Source organism: Scylla paramamosain, chromosome 38, assembly GCF_035594125.1.
Source record: "Scylla paramamosain isolate STU-SP2022 chromosome 38, ASM3559412v1, whole genome shotgun sequence".
NCBI classification, from domain to species: domain Eukaryota; kingdom Metazoa; phylum Arthropoda; class Malacostraca; order Decapoda; family Portunidae; genus Scylla; species Scylla paramamosain.
In genome coordinates this window covers 11468600-11490568 of record NC_087188.1, presented here as the reverse complement: position 1 = coordinate 11490568, position 21969 = coordinate 11468600, and the positions used below count along the sequence as shown (strand labels likewise).

General features: G+C 44.6%; 2 protein-coding genes across 4 annotated transcripts in view; one reads left to right on the top strand and one right to left on the bottom strand.

Annotated features, from left to right (window-relative positions):
• The first annotated feature begins 742 nt into the window (after window positions 1-742).
• LOC135091763 (proteasomal ATPase-associated factor 1-like) lies at window positions 743-6238 on the top strand. Of its 3 annotated transcripts, XM_063989701.1 has the most exons (8): window positions 824-901; window positions 1642-1719; window positions 1875-2079; window positions 2707-2802; window positions 2981-3186; window positions 3507-3646; window positions 4052-4251; window positions 4624-6238. In XM_063989701.1, the coding sequence occupies exons 3-8, from the start codon at window positions 1900-1902 to the stop codon at window positions 4879-4881; spliced, it is 1080 nt and encodes a 359-aa protein (XP_063845771.1). In that variant the 5' UTR covers window positions 824-901; window positions 1642-1719; window positions 1875-1899; the 3' UTR covers window positions 4882-6238. The 3 variants fall into 3 exon arrangements, with proteins under 3 accessions (XP_063845770.1, XP_063845771.1, XP_063845772.1); XM_063989700.1 differs by lacking the exon at window positions 1642-1719 and having other exon boundaries at window positions 743-901; XM_063989702.1 differs by lacking the exons at window positions 824-901; window positions 1642-1719 and adding an exon at window positions 1324-1570.
• Window positions 6082-21969, bottom strand: part of LOC135091912 (phosphatidylinositol-binding clathrin assembly protein LAP-like) — a 51232-nt gene continuing 35344 nt past the window's right edge. The window contains exons 10-19 of the mRNA XM_063989976.1: window positions 19746-20006; window positions 18380-18517; window positions 17756-17867; window positions 15044-15142; window positions 13410-13442; window positions 12173-12454; window positions 9518-9746; window positions 9102-9303; window positions 8572-8708; window positions 6082-8128 (exon numbers count right to left, since the gene is read on the bottom strand). Of these exons, the coding sequence (XP_063846046.1) occupies window positions 8580-8708; window positions 9102-9303; window positions 9518-9746; window positions 12173-12454; window positions 13410-13442; window positions 15044-15142; window positions 17756-17867; window positions 18380-18517; window positions 19746-20006 (1485 nt within the window). The 3' untranslated portion in view covers window positions 6082-8128; window positions 8572-8579. The remainder of the gene's footprint in view (window positions 8129-8571; window positions 8709-9101; window positions 9304-9517; window positions 9747-12172; window positions 12455-13409; window positions 13443-15043; window positions 15143-17755; window positions 17868-18379; window positions 18518-19745; window positions 20007-21969) is intronic.

The following is a 21969-nucleotide window of genomic DNA, read 5'->3' as shown; positions in this document are numbered from 1 at the left end:
TTTCATATCTTACGTTGCAGATAGGTAGCAGGAAGAAAAACAGTCCATTTATGCCCTCTGGCTGTATTCCCCAAAGACGAGCAACACCCATACATATAATAAGTAAAGCGAACAAGCGTACAGGTGAAAGCAGGCAGGCAGGGGCAGTGAAGGGTCATGCGGTCAGAAGCTCTGCCTTTCCGTTGACGGCGTGTTCGTTCGTAACTTCATACGCTCTCGCTTACCCATTTTCCTATATAAATATACTTATTACACACGCACTTATCCATCATCTAGTTAAATATATACAAATCAGCCCAGTATTATGTTCGTTACATGTAATTAAATCGATATATCTGTATTTTATTTGGTATTTTTTATTGCTTTTATCTACTTGTTAGAACTGTCTTTCTTCCGCTTTAAGAGGTTTCCATAGGTTTTATATAATGATCTATTTGCATTACATTCATCATTAATCTCTCTCTCTCTCTCTCTCTCTCTCTCTCTCTCTCTCTCTCTCTCTCTCTCTCAGTTTGTTAGCCATACCCGCTTCTTTCTCTTCGGTCTATATAGGCTTAGATAAGCTTACTTTTTTAGGCTAAGGTAGATTTAGATAGGCTGAAACAGGCTTATATATGTTACGCAATCAGCAACATGTCTTTACGTCCTACTATGTCTGGTTGGGGACTTGTATATTCCTTTAATATTGTTTATTGTATATAGTTTATTGAGATACTGTGAAGCCTCTCTCTCTCTCTCTCTCTCTCTCTCTCTCTCTCTCTCAAGCACCTCCCCTTCCCATCTCCCACTACCCCATCTCTCCTCTCTCCCCCGTATCCGGCCACTCCCTCCCGTCTCCCTTCAACATGGCTGGCCGCGGCGGTCTCCTCGTTTTGCAGAGTGACTGGCAGGAGTCCCTCAGGTCAGCTTTTGTCACTTTCTCCCCGTCTCACTCACTCCCCTGCAGCTCCTGACCTCTGACCTAGCCATATGTTGGGTCGAGAATAAAGTTTTCATTGAAGCTTGGAGCGAATAAATCTTTTGTTTACATTCCCTTCGACTTAAATTTTGCCCATGTCGCTCTTATTTTTAAATTTTTTTCATGTTTCCTCTTGTTTCTCTGCGTGTCTGAGCGTGTTCGGTGGTAGTTTAGACTCTGCTTTATTTGTTCTCTGGATTTTACTTAACTGACGAGGATTTGGTGCGGAAATATAAACAGATTTTGTCATGTCATTTCTGATGAGAGAGAATTGAGTTCCCTAGGCGGGTATTGGATATCAGACCTTATCTTTCTTTTTATCTATATATTTCCATAGGTATTGTCCCAGGGAATGTTGTAATGTTACGGTTGTTGTGCTTGTGTTGCTATTATTTCCTGACTGATATAGAAGCACCTCTCTTTGCTGTCTTACATCATATTGGTCCACAAGAAATAAATTAAAAGACTTGAGCTAGTGGTACTAGCTCAAGTCGACTAATAAGCAGTGCCAGCTCTTTTGTCTGACTGCTGCGTTGCTTCATATCAGGGCACCGCAGGAAATTAATTACACAAAGTTTTATGGCCTAGCCTTGTGACAGCATTATTTGTGTTGTAAGTTTTATGTGTGTGAAATAAGCTAGCCTAACTTTTTTTTTTTTTTTTTTTTTTTTTTTTTTATGTAGGAAGGACACCAGCCAAGGGCAACAAAATTAGAAGGAAAAGAAGACCACTGAGGCACCAGTCCCCACTCAGAAACAATTGTAAAAAATTAGAGGATAATTTCCTTGGAACCTAAAATTTGGATGAACCTTATGACCTTTTGTGACTGTTAGCTCATTAGACCTTTTTCACTTTTTTTTTGTTGCCCCCACTTACATAAAAATAGACAAATAAAAAGACCCTCATGCACTGGCAGGGACAATGACACCTCAGCCTGGGTGATGTACAAGACGCTGGGCAGGCAGGCGGAACATGGCAAGGTGGGCGGCACCAACCCCAGCAGTGCCTTCACTGTCCAGGGTCGCACTGAACGCACCATCACCATCACTTACACTCCCACGGGCCGCTCCACACTGTTTGTGGCGCCGACACAGACCTTCAGCCACATCCATGCTAAGAGTGTGAGGCAGGGGGGGCCAGGGGAGAAGTTGAGTGTGAGGCAAGGATGAGTACAGGGTTAATTATTGAGTACAAGGCAGGGATGAGTAAGAGTTAAGGTTATTGAGTGTAAGACAGGGATGGGTAAAAGGGGAAAAATTACTGTATCTTTCTCACTTGTGGATAAAATTAATGTTTTCTTGGGAAGTAAGGAAGGGGTGAGTAAGATGGATAGACTTACTGAATCACAGCTTTCTCACTCAGGCAGATAAAACTAATGTGCTTTGGTGAGTAAGGTGTGGATGAGTAAAAGGGATCTCATCTTTCTTACTCTTGTGGATGAAACTGTTGTGTTTTTGTTGGTGAGTAAGACAGGGATGGGTAGAGAGGTAAAGCTACTGAATCAGAGCTTTCTTACTTCTGTGGATGAAATTGTAGTACCTTTCATGGTGAGTAAAGTAAAGCAGGCATTGATAAAGGAGTTTAATCCAAGAATCACATAACTTCCTCTCTGACAGACAAAAGTAATGCATTTTTTTTTTATGTTTGAAGTATAATACACTATCTAATCTTTCAAGTATTTTAAATTGGAGACTAATCATTGTAATATTAGGGATGATTTAAGACTTCAGGTACGTGTCTTCCTGCAGGTGATGTCCCTGGACGTGGCCGAGGGAGGCCTGGCTGTGTCTGTGTGCGCGGAGAACAAGCTGCTCGTGTGGGAGACTGAGACAGGACTGGTCAGGGTGAGTCTGGCCTGCTTGTGCTGCTGGTGACTCAAAGAGGAAGAGAAGGCAATACTCTTGTAGATTTAAGTATTGATAGTCACCATTTTAGTACCATTATTATTATCATCATTGGTGACTCAAATTAAGAGGAAAAAAGACAAATAAATACTCATGATCATCCTTCCCTCACCCTCAGAGGACCCTGGAGGGGCACCTGTTTGATGCCTACAGCTGCCGCCTCTTTCCCTCTGGCGTGGTGGTGCTGTCGGGTGGTGGGGACATGCAGCTCAGGATATGGGACGCTGTGACGGGCCAGTGTCCTGTAGTGCTCAAAGGACACACGGGCGCTGTGCTGGACACCGCCATTGTGGAGCGTGGCAGGAATGTCATTTCTGTTAGCAAGTAGGTGTTTGTGTGCGAGTGTGTGTGTGTGTGTGTGTGTGTGTGTGTGTGTGTGTGTGCTAAGACATAAAACAATTGTAAGGAAAACTTGATAAAACAATAGTAAAAGATCAGACACAGTTTACCTCATTCACTTCTAACTGAATACAATAAAACATCACAAAACAGCACAGCAAAACCCAAACAAAGTACAATAACAACAAGATCCCCAATAAAACAACAGAATCTCCCCAAAACACAATAACACATCAAATCAAATACCTCACAAACTCAGAAATCCACACTTTGCTGCATCATAGACTCAATACGTAATTCTACAGAGACGGGAGTGCCAAGCTGTGGAACTGTGGTGCCGCAGCCTGTGTGGCGACGCTGCTCACCACTGAGTCTGTGTTGAACTGCTGTGCCATTACTGATGTTACTGGAAGCATAGACTTGCCACCACCAGCAGAGCCTCCCAGTGAGAAAATGCTGTGTTTCTCTCTTTCTCTTTCAGTCAGACATTCCATTAAACATCCTCTTTTCTCTTTCCCCTTTCTTCCCTCTATGTCTTCCTCTTGTTGTTCTCTTATTCTTTTACTTCTTCATATTTATTCCCTTTCCTCCTTCCCTTCCTTTCTTTCCTTCATGTTCTTTTTCTTGAATTATCTTCCTCCTTCCTTTCTAACATTAGTCTCTCCCTCTCTCTCTCTCCCTCTCTCTCTTGAGTCCAAAAATGAGTTAATCAGGCATTCAATAAGCTAATCAGCCAGTCAGTTACTCAGTCAGCCAGTTAGTTGATCAATCAGTCAGACAGTCGGTCAGTCAGCCAGTCAGGTACTCAGTCACTCAGCTACCACAGAACTCAACTAATTAATTTGCACAGGTGAGCTGGAGTATGGGACAGCTGGCAAGGTGCTGCTGGCCGGTGCTGATGATGGACAGGTGCATCTGGTGAATGTGGCTGGCCGGGCGGTACTGGCTGTGCTGCCCCTCGGCTCTCCTGTGCTGGCCGGCTGCTGGGCCACAGCAACCCTGGCCGTGCTGGGGCTGGCTGATGGGCGGCTGGAGGTGGTCGATGCACAGGTGAGGTTGCCATGAAGTGAAGGCAGGTCTAGTTTTTAATTCAGTAATTGTCTAAGGATGCTCCTTTTTTCAGCTTTGTTGGATAATGATTTAAGAATTTTGTGCAATTACATGTTTTACCTCATAAGAAAAGTTATGCTCCAGCACCTTTTTGTCTCATGTGCCACCTTAGCACACTCATGACTCCTTATGCCCTGTCATCAGTCTGTGTCATGAACTTCCTAAACACTACATGACTCTCCTTATAGCCAGTCATCGGTCTTGTGTCACTAATCTACTTAGCACACTCTTAACCCTCCTTACAATCATCAGTGCATCTTAACCTTAGCACCCCTTACTCCCAGTCACCAACCAGCTATCTTCTCCCTGCAGACACTGAACAGCCGGCCACTCTCACATGACAGCGCCTCCTCTGTGGAAAGCATTGTACCTCATGCTGGTGGTGTCCTGGCTGGGCGACGGGATGGCACCTGTCAGTTCTACAAGCTGGATGGGTCGAGTTCAGCCCAGCTCACTGGCTCGGATTGCGACCCAATCTACAGGATAGCAATTAACTCCAGTCATATCTATGCAGCCTGCAGGGACGGACATGTTAGGAAATACTGCATCAGAGACCTGGGTGCTGTGTGAACGGTGTGTGTGTGTGTGTGTGTGTGTGTGTGTGTGTGTGTGTGTGTGTCAGAGCTGCACCTCCACACACTATGCCTGTTACTCTTAAAATGTACATCTCTTTTACATTTTTTTTTCATTTTTTTTTTTTTTAACTATAATATTTTCTAATTTTGGTGTTGCTTCACTTTTTCCTAACATCAACTTCTCTTAAAATTTTGAATGGTACACTTTGACATTCAGTACATACTGTCAAAATTGTCACTTGAAGTTGGACTGCATGAAGCCATTGTTAAGTTATTTTTATTGTTGTTAAGTCATTTGTGCCTTGTTGTCTTTCCCAATCCTTCCTCCCTCTGTGGCACCCCTTGTCTTTCATTGTCCTTTCTACATTCTGCTCCTTTCCTTATCTGTGCTTCACTTTCATGTCTGCCAGTTAATCAAATAATTTTCACTTAATTCCTTCCTTTACCTGCTTCCCTGTCTTCTTTACTAAGAGCACCCTGTGATCTCTCTAGTGTAGTATATAAGTTTACTATAATTCCTCCCTCTCCTTGCTCTTCCATCTCTAATCTTTCTTTCTTTATAATCTGGCATATTTGTTTCTAATTTTTCCCCTTCTGTGCTCATCCATCATAAGTAACAGTGCCATAAGATCTCGAGTTTGGCACATGTCTGCTTTTAATTTCTCTCTGTACCTCCATCTCTAACAACAGTGCCATATATCTCTAATCTGGCACACTTGTATACTCTAATTCCTTCCTTTGTGTTCCTTCATGTTCACTGACTGTGCCATATGATCTAGTCTGGCACACGCTCTTTGTGGCATTTCACTCAATTTTTGCTGGTTCCACTCCCCAGGCTGGCACTCAACATGGTGCCTGGTCTGTGGTGCCAGTGTCAGTCTCCCACCTGGTGTGTTCATTCCACTGTGTTTGAGTGGCTTTTGAATGTATACTTACCTAACATGTTCTCTTTGCTACACGTATGGTGGCTGTGAATACATTATAGAATTTCTTGTACATTTTCAAGGTCCAGTTATTTTGGTGGAATAAAAGGTCAAGGTCATTCACAAGTTTTTGTCATTGTTGCAAAAAAAAAATAGTTGGTGTTGTGGGTGTACGATGCAAGTTGTGTTTTCCTTGTCACTGCCAGCTTGGCCTTACTGATGCACACTGTGCCAGACTCCCTGTAACAAAAGCAGGCAATAAAGAGGCTATGACCATCTTCAACATTTATTCATAATTGTTCCAAAACTCACATTCCCATCATGTAAGAACCTGGAGTTGTGGACAAGATCTGTGGCATCATCTAAGTCAGATCTTGCACTAATACATGATGTCAACAGTAATAAATAACTTCCCTCCTCTGAACCAAATTATGTTTTTTTTTTTCCAACCATCTACCACAACATTGAGGCTGCCATTGATGCTACAGAATGATGCAGTGTCGGGAAAAGCAGGAACAAAACCAACCCAGCCTGCCGAGAGCCGTCCAAGCCATGAGGAGAGGCACGGGTGGCCACGGGTGCCATGGCCCTCCTGGCCTTCACGCCTTGGCAGCTTAAGTATGCCAGACACTGCTGCCCACACTTGCTCCATACCCAAGCCCCCAGACAGGGCTGGTCTGCTGCCCTGACAAGCTGGTGGAAGGTTTCAGAGCAGAAATGTACAGAATATACAAGTGGGTGTCTGAGTGTTGGTGTGGAGGCCACACAGTGGTGGGCCCTGTGGTGCTTTGCTGTGGAGCCGGGCTGTTTTGTTCCTGCAGGAGCCACACACTGTGAGACACTCTCAGAACTGCCGCCGCAGCGAAGGAAACACTGCACTGGATACAATGATCCTGCCTATGTTTTTTTTTTTTTTTTCATTTTACAATTCAGTAATTAAATTCCCAAATCATCATTTTCATCTGGATTTTGCCTGAGAATTCCTCACACATCATAACTGAATAAATATTATATATATTTAACATATCCAGTTTAAAGGCTTTGTTACATATGGAATAATACTTACCACTATTGCCAGCCGTTGCCGGCCACTGGCGCCCGGCACCGCAAGCCGGAGATAATGCCACATCTGTGTATGACCTACTTACAGGGAATATTTCAGGGTTCCTAAGGTCTCGGGACCTATGTCAGCAAACTTCTTTGCCTTAGACTCTGTGCACATACAACCAACCTGTTACTATTGGGTTGAGTATTATCTGGCAAATATTAAGTTAGATATGTTCAACATGCACGACTACTTCAAGTTCTGGACCAGCGGGCAGAGGCCGCCCCTCACCCGGCCTGGCGCCCCGCCCCCTCCCTTGGCCTGGCACATCTGGGGCCCCTCCCCGCCACGCCGCCGGTGCACACTGGTGCCCCTCACAGGCTTGGAATGCACACAACACAGCTTTGTAACAACACTCAGTGCAACACCTCCCTCTGCCTCTCCTATGTACACCCAACAGTCCTACGCGCTGCAGTGCGAGTGGTAGTGCCACTCCCACTCAGCCTCCCGGTGCCGCTCCTCAGGCCGGGGAGGAGGGCCAGTCAGGGGCAGGGCCTCCCCGTCTCCTGGGGCGGCGGTGCCTGCTGGGGTGTGTTCTGCCTGCACTGCCTCCAGGCTGCGGCGTTGCCTCCCGGGGGGGCGGGAATAAATATGATACAAGGCTTGCTGTGCTGCAACACCACTTTGCTGGATCCCAAACGTCGAACTTCTGGCTTGTAGTCAATGGAATGTACAATTTATATAGTATAATACAATTTTCTTCCACTTAAAACTAAAATGAACTTCATACTATACAGTTGAAGCCTAGATGAGTTCCTTGTGTCTGTGTCTGTCTGCTGACTGGACAAGTGTCAAATATAAACGGCACTAACATCATCTGGAACATTTTACACAGTTATACAAGATGAAATGGACACACCAGGCACGACACTCTGCTCCAAATGATATCTGAGTGAGGACTTCAGCAGACACGGTTTCACCTGCAACACGACCTAACCTACCGGAAAGAAACTGACAACAAAGTAGATAACTCGCCCTAAAACATCACTATCGCTACACTCGGAAATAAAAATAAAACATGCATTTTTTGGCATGACGACAACAATCTGATCTACTAGCACACGTTTTATCTTCTTCTGGCCCCAAGGCTCGGCTGGTGCCAGGCAGGGCGAGGCTAATGGAAAATTAAGCCACGACAGTAAATATGAACGTGGTGACAGTGAAGTCTCGCTCTGCTGTGCCACTACCAGTATTATGCCTCTAGTGCTGCCCATCTGAAAGTAGAGACACCGTGACACAAACCAATCCACCACACACACACATAGCTATGGCATCTATTAAGTTCATAGTGACACCAACCACTCCACAACACACACACACACACACACACACACACACACAGGTATGGCATGTATTAAGTTTATAGTGAGCAAGTATTTCAATTACAGACACACAGTTGTAGCATGTACTATATCTACACTGCCCTTAATTTATATGAAAGAATGTCAGAGCTTGTCTTTATATTCCTGTATCATTATTCCTGTATCATTACGGTGTTCTATTCTTTCACTAACTTATATGGATACAATCTTACATGAGAACTGCTTGTATAAGAACATGAACAGATAACAAATTTGAACATATTAAACAAATGAGGATAATTGTGTATTGTGTGATAAAAGAATAACCCAAGGAGTGTACCAAGAGTGCCACTGACCTACAGCATTACAGGGCACCAAAGGGGTCAAAGGCAGCAGGTTGTGTGGGCTGCGCTGGGGCAGCCCCAGGCTGGCTCACTGCTGCGGGGAAGGCGGCTGGCATCACACCACCTGCGATTGGCATGCCCTGCTGCTGCTGTGGGGATGAGGGAGAGGCTGGGTTAGGTGAGGACATGAGGAAAGATTTAGAAGTCATTCACAATTTTCCTTCCTATAAACTGATCACCTAAGCTATTTGCTCTCGCCCTCCTTACCATGAGCTGCTGAGAGGAGGATGGAGGGGCTAAATTAGGCTGGGACACAAGGAAAGCTTTAGGAGTCATTTAAAAGACTTATAGTCTATTCTAATCCTTTGCCCACTCCTTCCTCCTTACTATGGGCTGCTAGGAGGAGAAGGAGGAGGAGGGAGGAGCTAGGGTAAGCTGGGACACAAGAAAAGTTTTAGGAGTTATTCCGAACACTTCATCTCTTCCCTTCCTACATGACTGATCACCCAAATCCTTCAGTCACCTCTTCACTTCCTCCTTACCATGGGCTGCTGAGGAAAGGAGCCACCCATCTGCATGCCTGGAGCCCACTGCCCAGGCTGGCCGGCCACAGGCTGGGCTGGGGCAGCCATGGCTTGTCCTGGCATGGCTGGACGGAAGCCCCCCATGGTGGCAGTGGGGGCGGCGGGGGTCCAGCCGGCACCCCCTGTCTTGTTCTGGGTCTTGGGTGAGTTCCACTGCCCTCTACAGGATGAAAGTTGATGCCAATGGTTACCTTTTGCCTCCAATTTAACTCCATCTTGGATTTAGAGAATGGTGGATAAAGTATTTGTCTGTGTTCCTCCTAACGAACAGTGAGCAAACAATGAAAATGAATGAACAGCAAATGAACAATGAAAACTGGTAAAGTCTCACTGTATCTCTCCTATTCCTTGACAAGAGCTTTGTGAAGACTCACTTTTGTGTCGCTGGTCCTTTAATGTTGAGGTTGTCCACCAGGGAGGAGAGGGACATGTCCAGGTCTCCGCTGATCAGCTTGGCCGGCTGATTGGAGGCTGCAGTGGTGGTTGGTGCGCCCATTGCAGAGGGAGTCACTGGTGCCCCTGCCACTCCACTGCCCCCTCCACCACCACCCCCACCACCCACGCTGCCCTCAGGCTTCAGAATGTCGCCAAATCCGTCAAAAGCTGCAGTGAGTTCAAGAGGTCAGGAGGGGCGGAGTGGCGCCGTTGGCTTAGAGGCTCCTATCATTGTTACTCTACAGACATGAGGGAAGCCAGCACATCTTTGTCTCTTAAGCATAATAACTTTAGTGGTAGTATTTAGTAAAAGAAACAGGACATGATTAAATGAACACTAGCACAACATTTTCAAGTCAAGAACAGTTACAAAGTGTCCTCCTGTCGTACTCATACTCAGGGATCACAAGAGCTACTTGAAAACAAATGCACACTGAGTTCATAAGTCAAAGAAATTCAAAGCAGCAGTGAGAGTGCATGGCAAGCAAGCATACACACACACACACACACACACACACACACACACACACACACACACACACACACACACACACACACACACACACACACACACACACACTAAGTACTTTATACAACACATGCAGAAGCACAACACATGCACACGACAAAAACATACCACAGCTAGTATGTACTACAGACACTATCTACAGAGGTGCTCGACAAAAACACTACAGTGGTGCTCACAGCCCACGGACGGTCCATTGCTAGACAACTTACTATGACGCTTTGCCTCTCTTCCTACTCCATCCTGAGTTAACCAGTGCCTACCTCACACTACCTCACTGCAAGGCCCTAGCCATGAGGGGGCGGGGAGGCGGCCAGCGGCAGACCAGCTGGCATTCAGAAAGAGGGAGGGTGTGGAGGGAGAAGAGAGGCAAGGGTGGGATAGTGAAGTCATTGGATTTAGTCCTCTGCAGTGGAGGGTTGAAGCACAGCGGAGTGTCACTGCCATGGGATGACACAAGATGCATTGCTGCAATTTTATCTTGGTGGGTCACTGAGGGACTGATTCATGTCAACAATTTTTCCCAGGTGGAGGGTGAGCCTGAAGTGCTGCACCCTCAGCTCCCTGCAGCCTGCATCATCCTGATTTGGATAGCATGGCACTCACCTACACAAAATAAAGTGTGCAGCAAGTGATTGATGCCACTTGTGCTCATGAAGCAGGCTGGGCAATGTGACAGCTGTGCAAAAGATCTGAAAGCAACACATGAAGTCCTTCGTTCCTCCCACACAACACTGCACATGTAATGTACCACAGCTTTGCCACACTGGGCTGGCACCACCCAGGGAGGACCCCCGCCTCCCCAGGACACTCCTGCCAGTGCTTGCTGAAAAGCTTTGCAATTACATGTGAGTGGACTCAGTCAAACATGTGGTGCATGCAACACCTGTATGTGTGTGTGTGTGTGTGTGTGTGTGTGTGTGTGTGTGTATGTATACAGAGGCCAGCCACAGTGTGGGGAAGTGCATCCAGGCAGGGGCAGCCACATGTGACTCACTGCCCTGCCAATGCCCAGCCCTGCACACTTGCATTAAATGTTCCTACACACTGACTAGAGTCTTTGCCAATTCTGAATACACAACTGGTGTAAGTATGTCTGTCCACTATGGCTGTTTTCTTTGGTTTCTTTGATAAATTTTGCTGCCTTGTCACACAAGGACTGAAGTCATGAAGTTTTCAGTAACTTCTCACAACAGGCTTTCCAAATTTTGAGTTCCACCTATATCCTGATTGGCTGAAGTGTTCTCTGTCTGTGGTGCCCAAGGTGCCCAGGTGACAGTCTGCCACACGCCCCAGCCCCTCCCAGCCGAGTGCAGGCGCGCCGGCAGCCCCGGGCCGAGCCTGGGCGGGCAGGGGGGCTGGAGTGTGGCGGCCCATGCTGCGTGCAGAGTGAGGTGGCAGGCACACACTGTCCACAGCCTGGCGGTGCAGTCACAGTGCTACGTGAGACAAGCTACACAATATGCACCTGGTCAGTTAATGTATAGAGAGAAAGACTGATGGTGGCACAGGGATGAGATGTGAGAGTACTGGTGGGGAGGCAGCTGGGCTGGTGCTGACTGAAACTGTGCCAAGGGTGGCTGGGCCCTGCTGGCCGGGGGGAGGGGCACACACCACTCTGGCGCCATCGGTTCTGACTCACGGAAGCCAATGGTTTGCTTTTCATCACGGTGATTTAGTGCACTTGTCAATACTGCTTTTGGTGGACGTGGTGGCCAGATATGTGCTGGGGGGTGGGCGAGGAGGGGAGGGGGAGGATGCAGGACACTGGGGAAAGGAAGGATGACTCCAAGTGGTGGTAGTGGCGGCGGCGACGGTGGCGGCAGTGAGACGCGGGGAGAGAAAAGCACAGTTTACTGGCGGCTGTGTGCCAGGCTGGAGGGAGCATGTCAACACTAACTATTGAGCTGCCTCACCCCCACAGCACACCCTCTCAGCCTGGGGGGGCAGGGAGGGTGGCGGTGGGCTGCTATATGACCAGGGTGGTGGTGGCGGTGGTGGTGGCAGGGTTGTGGGTGAGAGGTGGTGATGGAGGTGATGGTGAGGTGGTGGTGGTGGTGGTGGTCACCTTCAGGCTGAGCAGGGGGCACTACAGGGGCCTGGAGGGGCACGCCACTGCTGCCGACCCCTGCTAGGGAGTCCAGGCCAGCCAAGAGGTCAGCCGTGCTAGAGGTTGTGGTGGTGGTGGTGGTAGTAGTGGTGGTGGTGATGGTGGAGGTGCCGAGAGAGCCCAGACCACTCTGAGAGGGAAGGGAAGGACCAGGGGGGCCTGACATGCCAAAGTCGGCAAAAGGATTGGCATCAGTGGCGGTGATGGTGCCTGTGCCCGGCCCACCTCCTAGCATGGCAGCTTGCAAGGAAAGAGTGTTCACCGGTCACTCACTCACTCTCTTGCCTCACTCTCTCTCTCTCTCTCTCTCACATCTACACAGCTGCATCATCAAGTATACCACATATATTCCTGGTTATCATTACTACTCCTTGGCAGATGCTTGTTACCTTGCGCTCTCTCTCTCTCTCTCTCTCTCTCTCTGACCACTGACAACCTAGTCTCTATAGATGCAGACCAGTATAGTTAACTTCCATGACAGCCTCACTCAACAACAGTGCACACCTCACTACCCTCATTCAATCAACACTCACACAAGACAGGACAGAAACTACTGAAGATACTGTAAGAAACCAGAAGACTCCCGATCAGATTATATTTAGTGGGTTATGTAGAGTAAACACCACACACTGACACACTGACATGCCAAGGTCCTTCCACACAACAACTGTTCCAATACCTCAATACCTGACTGACTAACTAACCACAGCCTCACTCAATCCTGCATCTTGAGGGAATCTACAATGCATTTCTGAGTCACTAATAACTTCTACTCTCCATAACTCTGTAACTAGTCAGTCAGAAGTGCAGTGATGGTGTTAAGCTGTTTTTCTCATTGTCCTTCCTGCTTCCCTGCACAAGACAATGCTACATTATGCCTGGACAGCTGGAACACTTGCACACAGCCTCCCTGGTCTAGCTCTGCCTGTGTGCTGCCCTGTGCTGCCACAACAACAAGAGCCATCTGGCACCTCCGGACTGTCACGGCCACTCACACTCCCCAGGCCACCCAGACAGTAAGAGCCTGAGACACATTGAGTCATCCACCCAGTACTTTGATTGGCATGCTGAAATCTTACCACATCTGTTAGTAAAGGCAAAGTAGTAGTGTGTTAGAGTAAGCCGGCACAGTAAGGTTACCTGCAACCCAACCTCATCGTTAGCAAAGTGTCAGTCAAAACAGTACAACTATTACCTGGCCAGGTGAAGGAACTGGTCGCAACCGTGCCTGTCACATGCAACAATGGTTCATTCTATTAGTGGTCAAGTGGTGTGTGCAGAAGCAGCATACTTCACAAGCATCATATTTGCTCAATGCTATGGTGAGCTACAATGACAAAAATAATAATAAGAGTGATGCACACTATTTATCATCACTTGAGGCACCCAGAGGAAGGGACAGCTTGAGAACTCTGCTGAAAACACACACAGGGGGCCCGGCCAGCACATCCCTGTGGATGGTGACTGACATTCATCAACACTCACGTAAATTATGTACTATGTGAAGCCGAGTCTTCCTTGAGGTGCTTTACAACACAACAATGGCGGGCCCACCAGCCTTGGTGGGCCTGGCACCCTCAGGCTGCAGCACAAGGCACACACCTGCTCCTCCCTCAGTGACACTTGACTAACGCTACAAGGGGCCAGGCGCCTCCTGGCTGGTGGGCGCCCCATTGCAAAATAACTATGACAAATAAATATATATCATAATATACAAATCCATGTATATGAAGGGTGTGTAACATGTACATGAGATATAAAATAGTACTGTATCTGGTAAACACTAATGGTAATGTAAAACATATGCTGGAAACTGGTCATTCTCAAGGGAGTGTGGGAGGATACACGGTGGTGCCTGGCGGGCGGCAGCAGCAGACCCACACACTGCACACCCTGACACCCTACACTGAGGAGACCAGACTGACACGTTAACACCTACACTCACTCCCTCATCCAAATATCAGCAGTCAATGTCCTCTTGTGAGTCAGCAGTACTCATTAGTTATAAGTATACTGAAGAATCCACTTGCTGGTGTGTTGTTAGACTAGAAAATATCCATCACACTCATCCTTCATTACCATCATCCTTGTCATCATCATCTTTCATCCTTCCACTGCCTCTACTCTCCTATCAATCCTTCCTTTCACCACTACAATAATTTTCTACTACCAGCATTCCAGTCATTTCCTCGGCTGTTTGGGAGAAGAGGAACGCATGAGGAACCGAATTCTTAAACATTTCAGGCTCTCGCAACAACTAATTTCAAAATGCAAGTTAAACTATCACTAGAATCAGAAATGCCCTTGAAAACCTGAGAAACGCCCTTGAAAACCTGAACAGCTTCCACTAGAGCCTGTTAAAAGTAGTCACAAATATGCTGAAATGTTTAAGAGTGCTATCTGAGGAGTGTGTGTGTGTCTGGGCTGGGGGAACACATGCGGGGCACTACACTAGACCGAGTCCTAGGGTGAGGGTGGTCAACCAACTCGGATGAATAAATTAGATATGTGAATCAACTGAAACAAATGGTAAAGAGTTAGCCACCAGTTTGAAAATGATCAGTAAAAAGAAAATTTAAATAAAGGAAACAATATGAATGTACTGCAAGCATCTAATTTGTTTTTTTCTCTTTTTTCAAACAGGAAATGAAAGTAGTGAAGGGAATTTAACCACACTATTTCTTGGGGTCTGAACTGACAAATGATAAGAGGTCGGAAGTCAAGGAAACTGCCAACAACAGAGAAATTAAAACATGAAAAAAACTGGTATGTTAAAAATAAAAAACGACAAAAAAACAAAGAAAGTCCATGCTTGAGAATACAACTTACTCTGGGATGTGCTACTGTTGCCAAATACAGCATCAAAGGCATTATCAGAAACAAAACCAGGGGCTGTGGAGGAGGTTTGACACACACTCTGAGAGACACCTGTGAGAACAACAGCTTTTATTACTACCAGGCATCCCCTCCACTCTCGTCAGGGCAAGGAGCAGGTCATGGGGGGACGAGAGGGTGTGGGATGGGAGGATGGGGGGGAAGGGCTCATTCTACTCCATAACAACATTCACCTATCACACGGCTATTCTCTAAAGCCACGGACTAATGCACACTAGGCTAGCTAAGTCTTCTCAGGGTAGTGTCTGCCATGTGGGTGACCAAGCGACTGCCCTCACCTTGCCTTGTCTCAGTTCATGCCTTCACTCTGCAATGCTGCCTCACCAATGTCACCAATGCCTCTTTCACTCTTGTCATCACTTTCCTTGGTTTTTAAAAGTGCTCCCTGCGAGTTAATCAATATTTTGCTTTCGATTGTTTCCTTTAGTTTCGCTGTTATTCTATCTAAATTCTGCCTTTGATAATCTTCCTTAGTAAGTGTTCCTTGTGAATTGATTTTGTTTTCTATTGTTTTCTTTCATGTAGTTTTCTTTAGCATTCAGGATATCACAGGCCAAAGGAACTAATGATGATAGTAAGTCCTGGGGTCACACTCGGCAAGCTGAGAAAACCACACTTGTATATGGCATTCAGATTTGAGTCACTGCGGAGTTCTGAAAGGGGACATCTCCTGTCACTGAAGACTAGGAGGTACTGTAATGCTCATGTTCTGTGACTGGGAACTGAAACCATGACAGGATACTTAGGTTACAGTTGTATTTAAGAATCAATAAACTTTCTGCACCCACTTCCACTTAATAGGTTCCTCTTAATCTTGACTTGATCTGGAAATCTAGTAAAAAGTGATGAATTCTTAACAGATCTGAGTGTTTTTAGCCTGCAGAAATATGGTAAGCTAACAGATCAGCAGGTTTTAAATCAAGGAAAGACACTGAGCATATCACCCCATGAACTTGCAGTGTCCTGGCTACCGACTCTGCACATACAGACCGTGGCGTGGGTATAGCAGTGCTCCACGGTTACAGTCTTGATGTGAGTGCAGGTGATGAGGCAGTGAGTGGAGCAGCCAGCCTTGGTCACTCCCACCCCAAGTAAGCCAGTCCCTATACTACTCCTACGCTACCACAAAACATGACTTACATCAGCCTAGCTCCTCCTTGATGCTACGAGATACTTGCTAGAAATATGTATACTTTTAGACATCAAATAAAATATATCTTAAGGGGCATTTTTATGTAAAGGATGGAATTTTTTTTTTTTAAACTATAAACCATACTATAAAAATTTGTGGAAATAATAAAGAATCAGATGAATATACATTTTTCAGTAATAAATGGAGCATGACAGGCAGGCAGACAGACGGCAGGCACTCATGCACACATGCACGCACACACTCACACACTCACCCACACACACATACGCACACACAAATAGAAAAACACAAATAAGAGGACACAACTGGACATATCAAGGTGGTGTTGGTATATGTCCCAGAAGCACAATTCCTCCAGTACACACCAGCAAGGCCTGACAACACCACACAGCACCACATCCCACACAAAGAGAGACAGAAGGTCCTTACTTACCCTGCTCTCTGTGGCTTATTACACTTATTTACACTTTGGAACTGATTGAGATGTTGAGAATAAAGAGAAATTTGTCATTAATATCAACCTTGCTACAAGACTGCCGCTAATTCAAAGGGACACAATAAATTATAAGCTGGGAATTTCCAGTTCAAACACTCATGCAATCCACTGCTTCAAGAAATGGCTTAAGAAAATGACATGGGGTTTAAAAATTTCAGACTATAGATTCTTAAAATGGGATATTCATGCGAGAGAGTAATAATAATAATAATGATAACCTGGCATTTATAAAGGGCCACTTACTAGAAGCCAAAAAAATATGGATACTGACAAACACAACGACTGCATCCCCATTGAAAGTACGGGGTTTGTCTCGTCTGAGCCGTGACACACCAACAACCACATCACTGAGCCACTCATCTCAACACACAAAGCCTGTACCACTCACACCTGTCCCACTGCACCCACTCAGCCTCCTCTGGGCCCCGACACCACACATGGTCTTGGGGGGGTTAGTTAATCCACTCTTGCTTTGCCATATAAACTGAAAGACTGATTTGAAATTTCCATAGAAGATACAAGAGAAAGGTAGAAATAAGTAAATGAGACAAAAGGACAGAAAAAGATTAAGGAGAGGGAGAGACGAAATGATGAAAGAAGAGAAGAAAAATCTTTAAGACAGGAATAAGCGAATAAACAAGAACTGGCAGAAGATGAAAAAAAGACAGGAAAGAAAAGAGAAACTACAAAATCACTTAAACATCAGTAAAGACCCTGGCAAACTATTTTAATGCATCTGATTGCTTCAGGGACACAAAACATGCAGTGAGGTATCCAGTGATGGCAAGAACTGGCGTGAGTCCATCAATACACCGCTACACAAGACAAAGTGAGTGAGAGTAAGACTGTGACTTCCTACATCACATCAAGAGGCAATCGGTGAGTGCAGTGGGCTCAGGCTGGTGTCATGAGAGATAGATTGAGAATGAGAGAGAAGAGAGAGCAACACCATGCAAAGATATGGAGAGAGGACCTTCAGACAGCCACCAAGTCCTACCATTGGTGTAAGGCTGGGCAGGGGCAGCAGCAGTAGTGGCAGCAGTGGTCCCACTCAGCATGTCAGCAAAGGGGTTGCCCAGCTGCAGGAGATCGTCTGAAGCTTTGCCTGCCTGATGGAGGAAGAGCAGAGTCCGTAATGTGAGTGAGGAGAACTAAGGAAGAACAAGTTGAGAGGCTCTGATAGAGGGAATGAAAGGGAAGATGGTGACTTGAGTGGGGAGAAAAATGAAAGAAGAAACAGTTGAGAGGATCTGAGGGAATGAGAGGTGATAAAAGGAGGAAGGAGAGGAAAATGCAGAGTCCAGTCAAGAGAGGAAGTAAAGAGGGAAAGAACAGGAATGAGAAACATAAAATCTAGTCATGATGGAAACTAACAATGGAGTGAGCGGGAATGTGATGGAAATGAAGAATGAACAAATGAATGAACGAATAAATAAAACCTAATCTAACCAAATGTAATCCAACCAAATCTATCCTAACCTAACTTACCCAACCCTACCCTACCCTAAGCTAACCCAATCTAACCTAAAGTAACTCAACCAAATCTAACCTAACCTAACCAAATCTAACCTAATCTAACCTAACCTACCCCACAGCCTCACACCACACACCCCTGGCTCACCTGTCCTGGCGCAGCATCTGTCTGTGAGGCGCCAAAGAGGTCGATGATCTGAGAGGCGTCCCCGTTGTTGGTGGGTGCTGCGGGGGCGGCCTCGCTGGTTGGGGAGCTAAGAAAGGGGTTGTTCTTCGCGTGATCATGCTGAAAGGACACAAACTCCTATAGCACTGCCAGCAAGGAGTCAATGGTGGTCTAGTATGCTATTGGTGTTACTGGTCTGGTTATTGTTTTTGTTCTTGTTGATTTAATCTTGTTTCTGTTGTTATTGTTCGGATTAAGCCTTTGTTTATTGTTGTTGCAAGTCTGATTGTTGTGTTTATATAATAATGAAGTGATTACTGCCTTGTTTACTGTTGTTAATGCCTGAATTATTGCTTTGTCTATTACTTTGTTGATTATTGCTGTTTATCTTACTGGTTTGCTTACTGTTTCTTGTTGTCACTGCACTGATTACATTTTTTTTTTTCTTTTTTATGTAGGAGTGACACTGGCCAAGGGTAACAAAAATCCAATAAAAAAAAAATGCATATACTGCTCTATCTCTATTATTACCCTGATTAATGCTTTGTTTTCTATTGTTACTGGCATGATCTGACTTGTTGCTGCTGTGTTTATTAGTATTGCTCAACTGATTATCGTATTTACTGTTATTACTATGATTACTGATGTGTTTAGTGTTAATAATTACTAGTGAGTTTATATTATTACTTTTCTTTTTTATTTAATGAGAGAAAAGGCAATATCATTAACTGAATAATATGATAAACTTAGATCTTAAGAGAAATGATTAGCTTTACTCAATCTGAAATATTAGATAAGTACACACACACATACACACACACACACACACACTATTAGTCAAACTTCAAAGGAACAAATTTTACTTCTCAAAAAAGCACACCAACTTATATTTACTCAACTTAACTTACTTATATAGCAAGCAGGGCAGGTCTCGGGAGGAATGGGGGAGAAAAGAATGTGAATAGAGAGAAGGCAGTAAAGAAATGGGAAGACAAAAGTGAAAATAAAATATAGGGGATGGGAGAATGAAGAGATGAGGATGGAAAAAGAGAAACTAGGAATAAATAGAAGGCATAGGAAATATGGTAAAGGAATGGAAGACATGAAGAAAGAAAGATGATGGTGAGAAGAGAAAAGAAAGAGAGAGCGAGAAAGAGAAAGGATGAAGGTAGAAACAAAAAAAATGAGACGACAGAGAAAGAGAAAAAGAGAAAAGAGAAAAAAATGAGGCTAGAAACACAACCCAAGCCAAACCAATGAAAGCAAGCACACACCTAAACTCAACTAAACCAACAATAACACTAATAATAACAATAATAATAAAACAGTAAAGAAGAATGTCCCGCACTTCAGCTTTCACCTTGAGCTTCTCGTACATGGCCTCCTCCTCTGCCAGTGCGGCCCGCTTGGTCAGTTCATCCACCGCTGTGCCATTATTGGTAGTGGCGGCCGGCTCTCCAAGTCTCCCATTGCTGCTTGCAACGCCAAAGGATACACTGGTCGAGGTAAGAGCTGACACGGCACTCTTGATGTTCACTTTACTGTGTTGCCAGGGGTGCCGTGGGTAGGGATGGGTAGGGATGGGGTTGGACAGGTTTGGGATGGGAGTTCAGGGTTGTGGTGGTAGTAGTAGTAGTGTTTAGTGACATGCAGATTGTGAGGCATGCGTGTGTGACCACAACCAGGGTGAGGGCGGTCCAGGTGAGTGACAGGCAGGAAAGAGGGCACAGTGAGGGTGAGGTAAAGGCCATGCAAGTAAGGTAAGGTAAGGTCACAGTAAGGACAAGGTCAGTAAAGGTGAGACAGATACAACAAACAATCATGCAAGCCAGTGATAGTGACAAGTAAAGCCAAATTAGCAAAGAAATTAAGGAAGGAGGCAGTGAAAATGAGTTAAAAATAAGAAAAAATGGTGCATAGAAAGAAATAAAAGGAACAAGACAAAAATAAAGCCATAGATTAAGCCAAGACAGTAAAAAATTAAAGAAAAGAAACAAGGAAGCAAAAATATAGGAAAAATCAGCAAATATTTAGCGATGGATGTGAGGCAGGCAGACAGACAAAAGAGGCAACAATTATGGGGAAAAAAAAAGTACCGAAATTAAACAAGAGATGCAGAGATTTGACACAAATGATGCAGAATCAAGATCACCAACACACACCAAGCAGGTCAGGAGAGTTACAGCAGGTCACAAGAGGTCAGTCAGTATTCACATGACCACGAATTAAGCGGCGGAAAAGGCAGGAAGCATCAATATTACAAAATGAGTACAGGTGCAGTTAAAATAAATAAAAAAAGAGTAAGTGCAAAAAAGACACCATAATTGTAACATTAATTTGGATATGAGTAAGATTATTGTTATTGTTGTTGTTGTTATTATTATTATTATCATTATTATTATTATTAGTGTCAGCACAACCACGGTCAATCATGATATAAAATAGTATGTTTACAGTGTGTGTGCGCGTGTGTGTGTATGTGTGTGTGTGTGTGTGTGTGTGTGTGTGTGTGTGTGTGTGTGTGTGTGTGTGTGTGTGTGTGTGTGTGTGTGTGTGTGTGTGTGTGTGTAATATGCCAGGTAAGAAGTAAGTTAATATAATAGATAGAAATGAGTCAAAGTCAATAACCAGTCAAATAAAGAAACGAGAGAAAAACAGAGTTACCAAGAGAGAGAGAGAGAGAGAGAGAGAGAGAGAGAGAGAGAGAGAGAGAGAGAGAGAGAGAGAGAGAGAGAGAGAGAGAGAGAGAGAGAGAATTTATCCCGCACCCAGAAGGAGTGTTATTGTGTTAGGAGGCAGCAGTAGCAGAGATACAAGAAATATATTTAGTGTGCATTAATAACATTGCCAAGATGAAGAATATATTGATACAGAATGGGAAGAGGAAATTATTGCACAAAAAAAGAAGATAAGAATCCGGAAAAGTATATGAAAGAGAAAGAAATCATAATACGTAAGCAAGAGAAGGAAAAGTACAAAAAAAAAAAAAAAAAAGAAAAGATGTGGATGAAGGAAAAAAGGTTTAGGGGAAGGAAATAAAAATGAAAAATGTAAGTACACCACTCATACTAATAAGATAAAAAAATATATATACATCAACATTTGTATTAATAAGAAAATAAAAATGGCAATAGTTCATTCATGCTCTGTTGGGAAGAAAGAAAAACAAAAGTACACAAAAATAATAAGTGATCTATCATAAAAAAGCGTAAATTAAAGAATTCAATAAACCATAAAATAAACCTGGGAAAAAACAGATTTCTGGCATAATTGCAGGAAAAAAGTGTTTTTTTTTTCCGTAGGTTTCCTTTTGTTGTGCTGTGTAATGTTTATTTGAAAATCTAATGTTGATAATATAAAAATTAAAAAGGATTCTACAGATTTTGGTTTTATGTATGTGAAATAGTAGTAGTAGTAGCAGTAGTAGTAGTAGTAATAGTAGTAGATGCATTTGTCACACATAAAAACCCCATTATTAGTTTGCATTAAGGCCAAACTATGCCAAACTATACTCCAGTCCAGTTAAAGACAGTAGAAGTACAAGGCATTAAGTGAAACATATCCATAACTCA